General features: G+C 40.6%; 1 protein-coding gene across 1 annotated transcript in view; it reads right to left on the bottom strand.

Annotated features, from left to right (window-relative positions):
• Positions 1–17,543, bottom strand: part of CD96 (CD96 molecule) — a 36,328-nt gene that overhangs the window by 6,514 nt on the left and 12,271 nt on the right. The window contains exons 4-11 of the mRNA XM_065397464.1: positions 17,144–17,369; positions 13,248–13,303; positions 10,013–10,103; positions 9,474–9,656; positions 8,062–8,115; positions 5,611–5,655; positions 4,208–4,282; positions 38–112 (exon numbers count right to left, since the gene is read on the bottom strand). Of these exons, the coding sequence (XP_065253536.1) occupies positions 38–112; positions 4,208–4,282; positions 5,611–5,655; positions 8,062–8,115; positions 9,474–9,656; positions 10,013–10,103; positions 13,248–13,303; positions 17,144–17,369 (805 nt within the window). The remainder of the gene's footprint in view (positions 1–37; positions 113–4,207; positions 4,283–5,610; positions 5,656–8,061; positions 8,116–9,473; positions 9,657–10,012; positions 10,104–13,247; positions 13,304–17,143; positions 17,370–17,543) is intronic.

Raw genomic sequence — 17,543 nt, 5'->3', positions numbered from 1 at the left:
AAAAATATACCCAGAGAGATAGGTATCATCTACTTACGCTGTGATGTTTCACTCTCACTGGAGGCTATGGTGTTGGTATAGCCTTGTGTATCTGTGGCAGAATCAAACTGGCCTGTTGGAAAACAAACCAACAGTTTGCAAAAGTTGTGTTAGTCAACATTGTTGTGCTTACCATTCCTCAGACTCTCCTCACGGTCTCCTGACTGGATGATGATTAATGGCTGTTTCATCTAATATCAGCCGTTTTGGTTAATTCACAGACAAGCATGATGATAAAGAACTGGATGGGACTTTCTTTACAAAAACCCAAAGCAAGGTTTGGGGTTTTGTCATCAAGTAGAAACACAGCATGAGTTTAATGAAAGGATGATTCAGGTTTGTGAACATTTCTAAGGAACCTAGTCTGAGTTTTGAGAAAATCTGAACTGATTTATCGTTTCAATGGGAAATCAGTTGAAACTTGGTGGTTTTAATTGAGTTTTGGGGCTTGTTCAAAGCTGAAGCCAAACATATGTGAATCAAATCTGTGGAAAAAGGTTCTCTGCATGAACACCAATGAAACAAACCCATGTTTTATCCAGCTCTAGCAAGATGATGTTTTGAGATAGTGACTATCAGGACCCTCGTGAAAGCCAATTCCAATTCTCCATTTAACAGTTCAAAAGGAATCAAGTAAAATGCTAAATAGGCTAGAGCTGAACCAGCTATTTATCAGGAATTGACATTCAGGCACATAACAAGCAATCCTCCCAGACGGCTTATTTCAGACTTGCTAAAAATGTCAATCCTTCTTGACACCTGTCTGAGTCTGCAAGAATGGCACGAAGTCATCTGAGAATGTTTGCAAGCCTGAGAAGGTGAGACAAAGCTATTACCTAACACTCAAAACGCAAGTGTCTCCGGGTGCTGCACACGAGGGATTAACATGAAAGCGAAGCATAGAACAGGCTGCCCTTGCAAGAGCTCCAATACTGCCCCCTCACAGCCTTCCAGTCTATTTGTGTGCACTCTCTGCTTGTAGCAATTCCCTTACACCAGCTGTCTCCTGGATTTTCAATAAGAGTGCTGTGAAATAAGTTGAATCAAACAACTTTTATACTAATGAGGATTTAGAGGGCAAATCCTCTGCTCACTAACTCAGCTGCCTCCCAAAGCATCTTTTGAAGAAGCCTATGGTGACACTGGTGTGGAAAGAAGTGAGTGAGTTATTAGAAAGGAAGGAGCAGTGTTATGCAGAGCACTGGGTCACCCAGACACCCAAAGACCCTGCCTATTGTGCAACTGTAATTGAGTCAGGGGAACCAGCTCCAACGCAGTTGTTCCCTGTTTACAGGAGATAAGACATGCTGAAGTCCTGTTTACATCACAGCTTTTTACCAATGTCCTGAGCCAGTTATAACATGTTCTAACTAGGTTGGCAGACTCATTTATATCTGTAGTGTAGCTGAAGCCTTTTTGGGTGGCAGACATTTATATTTGCATATTGCAAAGCAAGCTAAAAGGTTTTCATTTATTTTATTTATTTATTTCACAAGGAGGGTGAGATAATAAATCTTTTATTGGACTAATTTATGTTGGTCAGAGAGACAAGCTTTCAAGATTACACATTTTGTTTGGCAGCTTTTTGCTTGCCTCCACATAATCCAGCTGGCATAGACATGCTCTATTATGGTTTTTTTCCTTGCTACTATTTCTGTGTCTTTGGAACCTGTTTTGATTCTCCATTTTATTTTACACTACCTTCTTACCTCCTCAAAGTATATGTTATTACTAAGCCATTCAGTTTCTTCCTCTGGTGTCACCACTCACCCAGGTTGCCAATGTCTGTCTACGTGTCTGTGTAAGTATTGTTACGCTAAGCTAATTTGCATAGTCACACTCCACAATTTAAGGAATATTTACAATACCAGAATCAAGAGCGTTGGTCTTTTGCCATCACATGTAAGTAAAGCTGCTAAAGGTACCTTTACATATTTCAGGCCAGATTCATCTCTTCAGAAAGTGGAGACAATTCCCACGGACTTCCACAGGAGTGGTGCAGCCTCCTGGAGGGCTGAATTTGACCCAAAAGGTGGAATTAGCCAAAGGTAAGAGTTCCTGCTGAATCAGCTTGATATTACAGGTAGGTATGGAACTAACAAATGTGTATCCTGGGATAGGCAACCTTCTGAAAAGCTTTAATGTTTGAGTGTAAGAGGATAAACACTCATTATGGAAACAGCCCACTGTGTCAAACTGGGTGCACTGGAGCCATATGAGACTAGGAGAAGCTGAATTTAAAAGAAAAGAAAAGCAATCACTTTTGCCCTACGTTCTAAGCGCCATCACGGATATGTAGTGTCTGCCCTTCTCTGAAGTCTAAGATGACAAAAGGCCAATGCACAGTACAGCTGACACTGAGCACTGTCTGTATTGTAAGATACAAATATATTTTCATTTGTGAGCCATGTCTATGGTGTTGCTCTGAGGAGGAAGATGAGATTAGCGTAGTCTGTTGCACTGACTCTTTTCCATGCCCCAGGGGTTGCCATTCTTCACAGCATGTGGTTTATCTTTTACGTTCTGGGGTTGTTTCATTTGTGCATGATTATATTACGTGCCAGTAAGTCTACAGCCTATTGCTAGCAAGGGGAGAAAGAATGCCTGCCTAATCCTGGATCATACAAGCTGCTGGAGGGAGAGACAGACAACTGGGCCTCATAATGCAAACGACACTTAAAAAGGCAGTATTTTGATTACTAGAAAGGTACTTGGTTCTAGGAAGGACCTTGCTATTCCAAACCATCAGGGCCAGACCACATGTAAGAGATTCAAAACTTAGTCTGCTTTTGATTCATGGGACTGTCATAGAGTTGTCAGGTGTACACCAGAGACATTTGTTGTGAGCTAATCCCTCCAGGGGTGTTTGAATAAAACCCTGCATTACATTTCAACTAGAGTTGGGTGAACAACAGATTTTTTTTGGTTCAACGACAATTCCAAAAGTGTGGGGCGGGGGGGAAAGGGGGAAAAATAGTTTAGGACCAAACACTTTTTTCAACCTGAAATGTTTTGTTTTGATTTTGAGCATTTTTTAACTTTTTGATTTTTATTTTTTTAAAGTAAAATTCAAGGAATTTTTTAAACGAAAAATAGTTTCAAACAAAAAATCAAAATGCTTCATTTTGAAAGTGTAGAAATGAAATCTTTTGAATTTTTTTAGTCTTTTTTTACTTAAGCAGTTTGGCAAAATTAACACAAATTTGTGAAATGTTTTGGGGTAGCTGAATCTGCTTTTTTTTTTTTTAAACCAAAAAAAAAAGGTGTGAAAAATTTTACCCAGCTCTGCTTCCAGCTGAGTCATATTTCATCATGCAAACGGGAGTATCAGCAAGACCCACTAAGACGGCCACAGACGGAAGAGAGGAAATCACTACGGCCTTGGCTACACTTGGGACTTCCCAGCGCTGCCGCGGCAGCGCTGTGAAGCGCAAGTGTAGTCGCGCCGCCAGCGCTGCGAGAGAGCTCTCGCAGCGCTGTATGTACTCCACCTCTCCGAGGGGAATAGCTTGCAGTGCTGCGAGCGAGCGTGCAGCGCTGCAGGCTCTGATTACACTGGCACTTTACAGCGCTGCACTCGCTGAGCTGGGGCGGGGGGGCGTTTTCACACCCCTGAGCGCAGCAAGTTGCAGCGCTGTACAGCGCCAGTGTAGCCAAGGCCTAAGTTGAGTCATACATTGTAAATATTTTATTTCTCTAAGCACTCTGTGTATGCTCTGGTGCTACAATACTTGGTTTGAACTTTCAGTATCTGTAATATAGTCCCATTTTCAAATATCTTTTTAATTATAAAAAACATATATACACAATATTTTTGCTCAATTCACTTTCTAAAACTGATGCATATTTTCTGAAACAAACAATACATACTACTACATCATAACCGTGATTTCTCACAGATTTATTCTTAAACTGCCAACTACCAGATTAGAGAGACAAGGTCGGTGAGGTAATACCTTTTATGGGACCAACTACACTGCAAACTACCAGATTGTAACACAGTGTGAAACAGGATTATACCTATGGTGTAAATGTAAGTTAAGTGTATTTTTGCCAAAAAAATTGATGTCAGTTATTTAGTGTCTGTCTGTATTTAACTTTTTTCTTTAATTCCTGCAGCAAAATAGAAAACATTTGAGACACAAGAATGAGCCTGAATCATACTTACTTTGTGCAGTGGAAACAGATTCAGAGGTTACTGGGCTTGTGAAGTCTAGGGAAGTTGAAGATGTAGTTTGAAGTCCTATGTAAAAGAAATATTATGTGATAAGGCATTTAGTTCATGGCGTGTTTAGTATTAATATTATAGTAGCACCTAGAGTAACCAACCAAGGTCAAGGCTATTGTACTAGGCCCCGTGCTAACATACAGTTGGAGACTCTGCTCCAAGTCTATTTAAGTTTAAGAGCAGAGGCATTACATAAATGTAGAAACTTAACAAGACAGGCAGAGAAGGAGGCTGCGGATAATAATAGAAATACTTTTTTGAATAGGCTAGCTGCGTGCACTATTTTTAAGTATCTAAGGTTGCTAGGTTTGTGTGTGGAGTAAGTGCTGTATGCTCTTTATTCCCACTTTCAGTTTAGTTAAACAAGGTCTTCGTTCGCAGTTTTAGCCTTGACATCTTGGATTACCAAACAGGTCTGGTGTTTTCCAAACTCTTCTAGAAGGAGAGGCAGGACACAATAACTGATATAGATGAAAATTATACCATTATCTCTAAGCTTGTTTTAGCCCAGGAATGGCGGCATTATTAATTAGACCTATTAAGTGGTCACTACAGAAAGGCTTTCCTTTGTATAACACTGTATGTAGCCCATGCTAACATATGTGGATTACATATCCATGAAGTTGCAACAATGAGGTCATAATCAATTGAAACTTCTAAGCAAATATTGATGGATTCCTGTCAACTAAGAACCACACACAAAACTAATTTTACCAACCAATAGTCATGTTGTACCATTTGAGTTAGGGGATGCAGAATTGGACCAAACAGGAAAGTGAAATCAAGAAACCTGGCAGTGAGGGTAGGAACTTAATATTGATGACATATCTGATGAATACACTAATACTGAATATGGAACATATGGCACATATTAATAGTGAAGACGTGCAGTTATGATGTTTGAGTGCAGGGGTAGTTTTAACTTCTGGTCTATCTCCTCTCGATCACCACCATATCAATTATCTGTAGTAGTAATACAATTTTTGTAAAGTATTCTACTTTATTTTTTAATTCAGTAAATGTGTGTAACAATCCTATTCAGTATTTATACAACACAACAGTCTATTTTTTTTTTATCTATCAAGTAAAAGTGATTGAGAATTTTCCCAAGATTTGTGTCATGCCTCTTCAGACTTAGTTAAGATCATAGCCAATATGGGAAGGGCCAGACTGAAAAAAGCCCTGTGGATTACACCATTTCTCAGTGTGAGTGGGTACCACTAGAGCATGAACACATTCTGAAATGTGATTCTCAGTCTTGCCTCATTGTGTGCCTGATGTGTAAGCACAGGTCAAGTACAGATAAGAATCTATTAGCAGAAAAATAGGATGAAATATTTTACCTGTGGTAGCCATGATTCTTGATGGAAATGTTGAAATTCCAGGATCTATAAGCAACCAAATCCAACAAGGACTTTTAAATAGCTTTTTCAGTACAGCAGCATCATTTATTATGTTCCTGAAAATAGAGCCACTAACGGTTCCAAAGGCACAAGGCAATTTACAAAACCTCACACTTATCTTTCAGAGAATCAATATAATCAGGAGATGCAGAGACTCATAAGCAAGGAAAAGCTGAAAGCCATTCTTCTATTCATGCCGTTCTAACAGGTGAGCATGCTGGGGAGCATGGGGGAGCATGCTAACGAGTAACCAAATGTGGTCAACCTAAGGGTTGTGTGCAACGTTGCTACAGATATTCAACCCCGCTGACATCATCACTTGTTTTGCAAACCTTAGGCCAGGTTTAAATATGTGTTCTACAGTTGGGTTGATGCTATTGACCAGGTTCTACAGCCAGAACAAGTCCCCTCTCCTTTCCCCTGTGTATTCTGGGGACACCAGAAGGCCATTCCCCCATGGGAGTCTTCCATACACCCTTGAGGGGCGGGCCACATCCAGCTCAAGGAGAAGCCCAGTGGGAGGGGAGTAGGCCACCAACAGTCCAAGGTAAGCATGATGTCCTTGAAACAGGAGGGGAGGACCAACTGCTGTGAAGGGGAAGAGGATGAGGGTTCTTTTTCTGTATGACAAGAATCTTCAAGCAGGGGCTGTGCTGTTGACAGCTCCCGTCCACAAAACACTGCAGGTTCATGTGCCTACAGTAACTTGCACTCTGTAGGGTTTGTATAATTCTAGTGAACACCAAGGAGGGAGGGGAATCATTTAGGCTGCTACAAGGATGCATAACTAGGAGTAAAGCCTTGAAATTGAAATTCTGATCTATACTGCAGAATGCACTGCACTGTATCTGAAAAAGCCACTATATGTTAGCTAATAGGAGACAGCAGGCTTCTCTGCGCAGATTGAAATTTCTTCTTTTTTCATCTGGTACTGTTTTTAGCTTCCATATAAGGAGAGATTAAAAATACTGGGACTATTCATCTTTGAAAAGAGATGACTGAGGGGGGATATGATAGAAAAACTCATGAATGGTGTGGAGAAAATGTATAAGAAAGAGTTATTTACCCCTTCACATAATACAAGAAACAGGACTCACCCAATTAAATTAATAGGCAGCAGGTTTAAAACAAACAAAAGGAAGTACTTCTTCACACAACACACAGTCAACCTGTGGAACTCATTGCCAGGGGATGTTGTGAAGGCCAAAACTATATTTTAAACCATAACTAGATTTAAAAAAAATAAGTTCATGGAGGATAAATCCATTAATGGCTATTAGCCAGAATGTCAAGGAAGCAACCCCATGCTCTGGGTGTCACTAAGCCTGTGATTGCCAGATGCTGGGACTGGATGACAAGGGATGTATCACTGAATGATTGCCTGGTTCTGTTCATTCCCTTTGAAGAATCTGGCATTGGACACGTTGGAAGACAAGATATTGGGCTAGATGGACCATTGGTCTGACCTAGTATGGTCATTCTTATGTTCTTAAATTTAATATAACCCATACCCGGATTAGACCAATGACTTAACAGCAGCACTTTTCATGATCATTTAAGTGTTCACTGCCTCTCACACCATTGGCCTACCAGGGCACTGGACACTCCTTTTTCCAAGTTCAATATGCACCGATTCTTCTATATACATACAGACTACATAGACACATACATATATACATACATGCAGATCACTCAACAAATCACTGAAATGTAGTCATCTCTAGTGTGGAACACACTGGAGTATTTGCTCCAACAATACTACTCAACAGCAGCTAGGTTTGGGGACGTGAAGAATAATTTGTCTAGCTGAAACTATCAGCAGAACTGACAGTGACAGAAAGCAAGAATTTGGTCAAAAAGGATACCTGAATTAGCAACCAGACTGTTGTGAAATGTGCCATCAACTCTTTAAAAATCACAAGTGTATAGGACCTTGGTAGTGTGCCTAATCTGAATGAAGTGTTGTTAATAGCACAGTAGCTGCCTAATGTTCTTCTCAGGCATCAGTTTAATACTGAGAGCCACTTATTCAACTGCCAACCCAAACTTCCAGAAGCACCTTCAGTGTTCCTTAAAATACCTCCCATTCAAAGAGTAACTTTCTGCTTAGCTTATGAGAATTAGGTATGATAGATTACAGCTCAAAATGGTGCAACTATGAAGGTAGCACCACAATTAAGTCTTTTGTTATTTTCTGAACTTCTGATAATTGCACAAAAGCAGAGTATTCTAACTATACTGTTCAGTCCATCCAGAAATACTATGGCAAGTTTGGGTGCCCACTATTCCAGCAGGAAAACAGAGCATTAGAAACTTGTGCACATATGTGGGCACACCAGTTGGAAAACAAATAACATGATACTAAATGTAGTGAAGAGTAATTTATCTTACCTTTTGTAGCTGTGGTTGTAAAAGCTGGAAACAGCACTTTGTTATATACATGGCCTGGGAATAGCCAAATAAAATCAGTTCTTAAATAAGACAATAAACTTGTGTTTATAATAAGATCTTAAAAATAATTCACTTGTGGTGTGCCACAAGGTAAAAGCATCACATTGCAGCTATCTCAGTACCACTATGATTTTTCCATTATAAAAAAATGTGTAAGTTTTTGCATAGAGGAGCATTATGTTGGTATTAGTAAATCCTACAGTCAAGTTTGGAAATCCTTGATTTGATCGATTGTCGATACAACTTCACTGTGGGGCTGACATTATCAATATTTGGTGTTTTAAAAGAAGATTACTTTTAAAAATCTTTTCAGTTATTTTAAATGTACATATGACAATCCCGCCACACACTTATTTCCCCTGCAGAAACCTTTCAAAATGGCTGAGATTTGAATCTTGGAATGTAAACATTCTTCACTGGGAAGCACACCCATAACTAAATGTGACCAACACTGGCTGCAAAGCAACAAAGTCATTAACATTTTAAAGTTAAGACTGGACATACATAGTAGGAATGGTCACTAAGAAATGAATCATGTCCCCATCACAGCGACAAATACAAAGTCTGTGCACTAGGGAGGAACGTGGGTGGCAGAGAAACAGTGCACATGCATCTGCGTGCCAGTGGACTGCTACCCCCTCCTTAATTATGGAGTGGGAAAAGAGATGTCCCACAGTCATTACAGCATCCCCAGGAATGCAGTTACCCTCTAGGCTGCTATGACCCCATGTCCATGAAGGCTTTCAACTACTTAATGCAGGGCAGTTCCCCATTCAACTCCACAATAGTGGAATACAAGGCACCCAGCTGGTGTTAATGGAATGCAGAGAGGGCTCCACACATCCTACCTATTGGTTTGACTGTCTTCAGAGCCTTTTTCATCCCTTACTCTCACTGCACATAATCTGGCCTTAACTCTGAGAGGCTTGACTTTCCAGACAGCTACACTGCGCACATGCATGCCTTTCCCCAGGAGTGCACATTGAAAAATGCTTGTTAATAATAATGTACTGGTGCCTTGTAGCTAAGCCAATGTATACTTAGCTCAAGACTGTAGCAGGCAGTGGTGTAATAGTAAATGGAATGAGTTCCCGTCCACATGTGTGGAAGCCAACTTTTTTTTTAAAACTGTTGTAGTTTATATTTGACAGATCCTTAGCACAGTTAAGGTCTTATCTTGAAACTGTGCACGCGGTATAGCCTGACACATGCTCATGTAAGTTCTATACATAAAATCTTGTATTTCCCTGAGCCTGGCATTTTTTTTCTTACTTTAAGTTACAGAAAGTTCAATGCATTCTGTGTTCTGAATATTTTAGATTTCAGATGTGTCATAATTAAAGATGACTTACCAGAAGAAATTACTATTTCTCCAGATGAAATATTCCACGTTTTATTCCCCCGGAAGGGAAAACTACACGTACACCAGAAAGTCTGATTAGTGCCTGACTGGTTTGTACTTTGTATCTTCAGTATTGATCTCAATTCATAGAAACCTTCACCATCTTGTAGATTTTCAGCTTCAATAGATATTCCTGAAAGTAAGATGGAAAAGCTATTAGTCCTTCTTTTATGCGGTGTCCCATAAATCAGAGCAGTGCGAAATGCTAGCTCTGAAATGCTAGCTCTGAAAAACAAACTTATACAGCTTAACTCAGATCTGGTACAAAGATTTAATCAGATAAACACGACTGTTCCAAGTTGTCATTTCCACGAATGGAATTGTTGCATGGGAGCCATCACTGCTTGTCAGCTGTTCTTCCCTGGACGTAAGGATGTTCCTTCTGCACTGAAATGGGTACCCACAACCCTCCACTTAACATGCGTAATGCAGCACCAATTGCTTTTCTTTTGGCTTATAAGAATATTATTTCTGATTAACATTTATTACCTCCAAATTGGTCTTTAAGAATCTCTCCATCCACATACCATGTGAGGCTCGGCTTGGGAAATGCCTTCCTTACAATACAGGTAAGACTAGCCTATAGGATAGTAAGAATAAATCAAGTTATTAGTCTAAACATTTCGGACATGATTCGCGTTACTGAAATATTCATTACAAAAATAATAATAAAAAATTGTACTAACATATTGGCCATTCCCATTTAATAACAACCATTTACTTCTCTTTTAGGATGATGACATTTCTTATCTAGTTCTTTCTATTTCTAAACTAAAGGTAAGATTTATCAAGCTCAAGGGACTGCTAAATGGAATGTATAATCATTTCACCCTCAATATAGATCTTTGAGTGAAAGCTGGGCCAGGTTGGGAGGATTGAAATTCATTATCCAATTCTGTTAGTGGCTTGAGAGAGAGGAGATGGTGTTCTCAGTACTGTTCCTAGCAGATAGATAGATATCCATATTTAAAAAAAAAAATTATATAAGGAAATAATTCAGCTAGGTCCAGACAATGCACTAAAGAAAAAGGAAAGTTTAGGGCACAGCCTCCTTTATTTCAGATATCCTGACAAGTCCTCAGAAAGACTGCCTGGCACAAGGATGTGCCAAGTACATAGAACTAGCTACCATAGAACTTGGCACACGTATGTCAAAGATTACAGAAACATGCATAAGCCTATGTTTTGCACCCTGCATGGAATAGCAAAGGACAGACCATACTTACTCCCAAGCATATGACACATTTACCCCCTAATTGGGTTTCATGGCAGCCAACAAAAGGCAAAGACTGGGTAGACCTGAAGATTGGACTAGCCTCTCTCTAGATGGGGTGCCTCCACATTGGGGCATAGACATATCAATGGACAGTGAGCATGTGGAGCCTCACCATGCCAGTGCTGCCTGTGTGTTGCACTAGATGAATTTTGTTTTAACATTTTGAAGTGCTAAAGGAAGCTCAGCCTTCTTCTACTTTAAAAGTAAGAAGTTTGTTTTATTATGGGGTAGTCACACACTACACATCCATCCCTTCTGAAGAAAGCAAGGCATGTAAATTGATTCCAAATGCGTCACAATGGTTACAAACCACACATTCAGGATGGAGACTGAAATATTTTTCTTGTGATATGTCATCTCTGAAATCATGCTGTACTTGATTTTTTTCCTTCTGATCTCCCCACAGCCCTTTGTCCTTTCTTAACTATAATCTCATTTATCAGTGCTTCTTAATGGCAAGTACCAATCTGCTGTCCAGACTGGATTTTATTCCTTTTGGGGGGGCTAAAACAGAGGAGGAAGGTGTTCAATATTTGGAGGGGGGGAAAGAATTAAAACCTCTTGAACATAAGCAGAATGGTGCAAACAAGACTGTGGTATTGAAAATTCAGCACTGAAATAGGTCATGGGGGAAATGATGACAGTCCTATGCTCTGTGTCTGACATGTGGCTAATCTGAAAGCAGGATGGATGTGGCTTATGTAGGTTTTGTCTGCTGACAGCCTTTCGTAGAAGAACAGACTCTTCAGTTCACAGAACTTATTTCAGGTGTTTACGGCTCAAAAGGCTAAATCTGTCTGGTCAAATACTATGCAGACAGATTTAATGACAATGCTGTCACCAGTTGGTCATTGGGTGACTGATCCGTTTTATACTAAATATGATCTGAGCTGTAAAATTTGGGTAAAGATTCCGCTGACAATGTGAGCCATGTGCCCTAGCTACATTACTGTGGGCAGAGGGTAGTGATAGATGGAGAGATGTGCATTAGAAACTCAATAGGGCTGCCATTAGGCAATGAGTGTGGCAATTTAAGACACAGGATGCGCTTTTCAAACATAGATCGTGCAAAGGTGGTATTGTGTCACCTCTACACGGACACCTCCACTTTAATCTTGGCAGGGGTGGCGAGTTGTATGGGCCTATGGTGCCCGGGCTCCAGCAATATTCAGGGCCTGGGGGCCCGTGTTTGGGGCCAGGTCTCTCTCACGGCCCTGCCTGCCGGTTGGTGATAGCCAGGACTGGTCGGAGCCCAAGGGAAGTTAGAGTAGCTAAAGGGCTGTTTCAGCTTGCACTGGCTGGTAAAAAAGCCCCAGGGGGACTCTTACATAACTGGAAACAACTTGAGTGCAAAGTGGAATTCCAGCTCCTTTTAAAATATACTGATTCCACAGCCACTTTTGCCTAGCTGTGCTCAGTGACATGGCAAAAATGCTATTCAATGTCTTTAGGCAGTATTACTCCCAGCAAGCTAGTGCCTGCAGTTCATACAATCAACTGGCTTTCCAGGAATCTATCCATGTGGGAAGACAATCTCCCTGCCTCCTTCCACCATCAGATAACACAAGGAAATGTGATTGGCTAACACAATAATTGAGTTATGAGTTTTCTATAATTGGAACATAGCTGTTGCAAGGACCTAGGGTTTGGCTTAAAATCTCGAGGAAAAACTAAGCTTCACACCAATTTCTAAAGTGTTTTCAATGGTTTGGGATGGAGGCTAACATAGCTGGGGAAAAACAGCAGCCTCATTTCGATCAATCCAGTGACAAATTCATCAGGCAGGCTTGCTGAAATTCTTCTTTGGCCCAAGAGGCCCACTAGCAAAGGATTTGGATTTGCATTTTGACTATTTTTCATGAGCTTACCGGTTCTATTATCTCTGATTTTGTTCGTGCTCATCTCCCTTTACCCTATGCCCCCAAAGGCCATGCAGAATTGTTCCCTACAGTAAACAGCAAACTTTGGTATTTTGCCTCATCTCATTTTTACCCTACCAACAATCAATTTTAATCAACCATTAGTAGCTAATTATCCAAGCGATTTGGGGAGCTTCCACCAGTTTCCCTGTGAGGCTGTTCCACAGCCTAATAGAGCTTTCTATAAAGACATTTTTCCTGATAAACAGCCTCAATTTTCCTTTGTTTAGTTTCTTATCACCAAAACTGCTAGTAATATCCCCTTGGATCATCCTCAACAACTCCCTCCTGGATGCGTATGAAGGTGCAGTCAAGCGTCAACATACTTACTCTTGCAAAAATGTTCTGGGAGCTTTTACAATCAGTAGCAGGCAATAGTTGTGCTTTATGTCTAGTTAAAGCACACTGCTCCAAACCAATAAGCTGGTTCACTAATAGCTCAGATGAACAGACATGAAATACTGAATTTAAATCACGGATGTGACTTCCTGTGGTCCCTGAACGTTCTGTCAATTCTAAAATCACTCACCTCCCCAACGCTGCCACTGGAACTATTTTGGAGGGTAATGGAGATTTCTGGCTTGGCTGAAAAGCAAATAAAATACATGTTAACGAAACTGACAGCAATAACTACAGTAATTTAGCTTCTCGAAGAGTCTTAGTATTCTCTTTCCTAAAATTGATACCAAGATCATATGCCTTTTTTTTATAATGACTACATACATGTGTGGTTAGTACACACTAAATACTGATGAAGAGGGGAAGAGGCCGACACTTAGGATATACTAGAAGTAGCAATTACAAGAACTGTAACGTATCTTACTGTTTTTAATGATCCTAGTATCTGAGACGTATGTACCCAAGAAATTAGTTCATAACATCTTATATACAGAATGATGATGGTCATAGCCACAGGAGGAGGAAGACTAGGAGCATTTTCTTGTCATCAATATGCTTCATTTGAGTACAGATGACTATACTAACGTGAGCTTGCATATATTTTTAAGCCTGTCTAAATGGTTTTTTTTCCTTCTTAAAACAAGTCGCTGAACTATCATTCAAAAATAAAAGGTGCATTCTTGCACCAGTGAATGTTCAGGTCACTAATAATGTCTAAGGACTTAGTTATCAACCCTTCAGACAGATAGTGGCTAGTGAACAATGAACCTCAAAAGATTTGGACTAACCCCCCCCCCCCAAATTAAATGCTTATCTCAACCGTACCTTACTCTCTAGCCCTCTTTTGGCTGCAAAACTGGACTAGAAATCTCAGGTAACCAAGAGTTTCTTCTGAGAATTTTGGTTCTTCCTATTTCCTGCCTACATCTTTCCAGATTTCAGCTGTGTTGCCTTTGCTCTCTATCCCAAAATGTTTGCCCAGGTCACCTCTACAGCACCATAGCATTACTTCACTGAGGAATTCTGCCCACATCTGTCTGTCATATCAGAATAATGCAAAGCTGTTCTGTTCAGATACGTTCATCCATAACTGTGGCTTTCTTTTGTCACATCTTATTGCTCTTGGAATCTTTTGCATGTGTGTTCAGTTTTGCTGACTTGTTTTACCTGGACTGGCTTAGGTTTTAGTTTCAGGGGTTTGGGTGTTGCTTGTGTTGTGTGTGACATATTGCAGGTGTTGTTTGTGATTGTTGGGTTTTTTGGTTTTTGGAGGGTTCTTTCTATTGTCTCCAGATACTGTACTGGGAAGCTGGTGCTTTCAGATATTCTGCTTCTTACCCTAGCTTTAACTAGGCAGCACAGCAGAATGAGTAATAATGGGCGGGGGAAGAAAACAGCCACACTTTTTCAAACCTCGGAAATTTTGAATATTGGGTGAAGATTAGGCCAGAATTTATTATATCTTAGCCATTTTTGCCCACTCCTCTTGTATGTATTTATTTTAAATCTCAGCTGGACACATTTTTTTCCAAGTCCATGTTGGTTTCTGGCCATGCTATTTTCTCTGTTTCATATTATGATGTTTGGTGCACAACTATTCAATCCTGCATCTATGGGGAAAGGAATTGGAAGATCTAAGGTCTTTTCCATCTAACTTCTAAGCTTCTATTAATTGTTTGGCATCCATTTAGCTTTCTAGGATCTTTACAGATGTTTCGGGACCAGGAGGAATTCGGTATCTAGCATGGTGATTTCTGCTGTTGGACTTTTATTTGACTGGTCAATCATTGGCAAGTTAAGACTTGAAAAACAATAGATCTCGCTAACTTAACTCAGAGCACTCAGTTCGAGAAAAGGCACGTTCACTATGCACATAGTTCCAGAAGTCTTCTATTAAACCCCCCTCATAACTGCTTATTGATGTTTTACTGAGGGGCTAGATAAATCCATCAGGTCCCTGGCTTTGCTTTTATATCATATCTTACTTGAACTGTAACATAGACCCAATATAACAATTGCTATCACTGACTCTTACACACAGGGTCACAGTCTCTGCTGTGCCAAGTTAAAATGGGACACAGCAGTGAGATGGGGAGGGCTGTTAGGGAGAAAGCTACAGCTCCCTCATTCTCTGTCCAGCTCCAGTGCAGTATCCATAGTGGAGGGGTTGCTGCAACCTGAGATGGCTAGTTGTCATCCCCAAGTGACCATATGGAGGTCTGGGGACTGCTGAATTGGTGTGCTATGGCCATTCCCCCTGCTTGCCCCTCCCCAGCTCCTATGCTAGGAATGAATGATGCCTATTAGGGACTCTAATAGCAATAATTGTATTCAGTCTCTGCTCCTTCTGCACCATGCCTGAGGTGTAAAAGGAGAACAGCTGGACAGACTGTGTCCCATAGTATTGTATACAGCACATATACTGACACTGCACTCAGGTAGTAAAAATATAGACATACACATGCACCATAGTGGAGGAGAAAGGAGAGTGAACACTAGTCATTTCACCTGATAAAATATTAAATATAAACAAGGGGAAAGAGAAGCAAGCTGCAGTCCCTCTGATCTGCACTCTGTTTGCCTTCTGAACATGTGTGACTAAGATTTGAGAGACCTCAAGTCAGGTTGGAGGGGGATTCAGAAGCTTTCTGCTGACTGGGAACCAGGAGGGGAAGAGTGCTCAAGACAGAAGCTATATAAGGCACAGTGCCCCTCTCCTCCAGTCCAATTGCTGGGAATTGGGCTGAGGCTACCGCAGGACCCTCCAAGAGCATACGGTAGCAAAAGGTTTTGGTTTGTCTAGTTTGTTCTGAAGTCTGCTCTGCTTCTGCCCCCTCCCATTTCCTGCTAACATGCTGGTGTACGTGTCTCTGTGCACAGCCACCCCGACACAAGTTTACATGAACAGCAAGCAAAGGATATTAATGTCTAACTTATCATACGCAGAACAAGGGGCTATTCTAATTGCAGTGGTTTCAATACTTTTCAGTGCTCAAGGGACTATCCAGGTTACACTAATTATTTGTCAAATGTCACTTTTTAAACATAAAAGCCATTTCTGACTCACACAAGCGCAAGAGGAAATCTCAGACCATCAATTTCTATTTTTGTCTCTCTCACCTCAGCGTGTGACAGCCCAAGAGAGTTTCCTTTTTCAAAAAATATTGCTTCCTGCTGAATCTTTGCATTCTGCGCATCGGCCCAGTGTGAGATGTGTTGGAGACTCCTGAGAGCAGGTGGTTATATAATGGATATGTTGACAGCACCTCCACAAGATGCTCATTCATTTTAGCAACCCTGGAGTTGTACCTTCAAAGACTCAGTGTACTATAAGCAAATTAATCCCTCTCACAATTCCCCATGTCTTTGACACAGCAAACAATGCTGTCCACTTGTATTTCAGCAGTAGATTTCCTACACTATTTGAAACAGAACAGACCATGATTTGATAAAATAGTGATATGGGATGCCTCATTTTGCGGGTGCCCTGTCTGTGACAACTTAAAAGGCTCTGATTTTCAGAGGGTGTGTGGATCAGTAATTTTCTGAGAATCAGGCCCTTTTAATGTGTTTCAGGGTTAGGCATAAACCCCCCCCAAAAAACGAAGCACCCAAAATCACTAATCACTTACTAAAATCTTAGCCATGATATCCAATTGAACTGGTCACAAGCCAATAAGGGCTACAATTTTATATGATCTCAGTAACAAGGGCACAATGAGCTTGACTGTGAATGTGCATGAATGCCCAACTGTTACCATGCAAACTTGCACATACAGATGAGCTACTTACACACCTGTTTGCATGTTGAGTTTCTATATGTATACCTAGTAAGGTACTTTCCATAGATGCTTTCCTCGGTGTTGCAGGTGTTGGCACCAATTATTGGAAATTTGGTCTTAAGTGTTTGTTAAGAAATGTGGATTTATTTTCTGAAGTAATTCACAAGAATAAAATGGCTGTCTGCATAGCATGAATCAAAAGTCTTTATAATGCACAAAGGAAGAGTCGTTATAAACCGCTTACCAAATACTTTCACTTTGGTGATGTTCGTCAGGATTCTTTCAGGATGGTACATCACACGGCAAGAGAACACCTTGCCATCGTCAACAATTTTGATTGGGGAAATCTTTAGTGCACTGTCTGGACCTAGCTGAATTCTTTCCTTATACAACAGGCTATCAGTCTTATTCACATCCTGGTGGTAGAATTCTTTGATTATAAGAGTTGTTTCTTCACGTCCATTTTCCCCCTGTTTAAAACACAGACAGATGTTTCTTCCAGTCACGAACTCCTCCCTCCCTCCATCACAACCATTTCCTTCTTTGAGTCAAAGCCTCAGGGATCAATCTAGGGTTGCAACATTTAAGCTTAGCATTCATATAGCCTTTTCAATTCTTGGATCTCAGAGCACATCACAAAAATG

The sequence above is a fragment of the Emys orbicularis genome, chromosome 1 (assembly GCF_028017835.1).
Source record: "Emys orbicularis isolate rEmyOrb1 chromosome 1, rEmyOrb1.hap1, whole genome shotgun sequence".
NCBI lineage: Eukaryota > Metazoa > Chordata > Testudines > Emydidae > Emys > Emys orbicularis.
The sequence above is the reverse complement of the archived record's forward strand: the minus strand, read 5'-3'. Positions and strand labels throughout refer to the sequence as shown.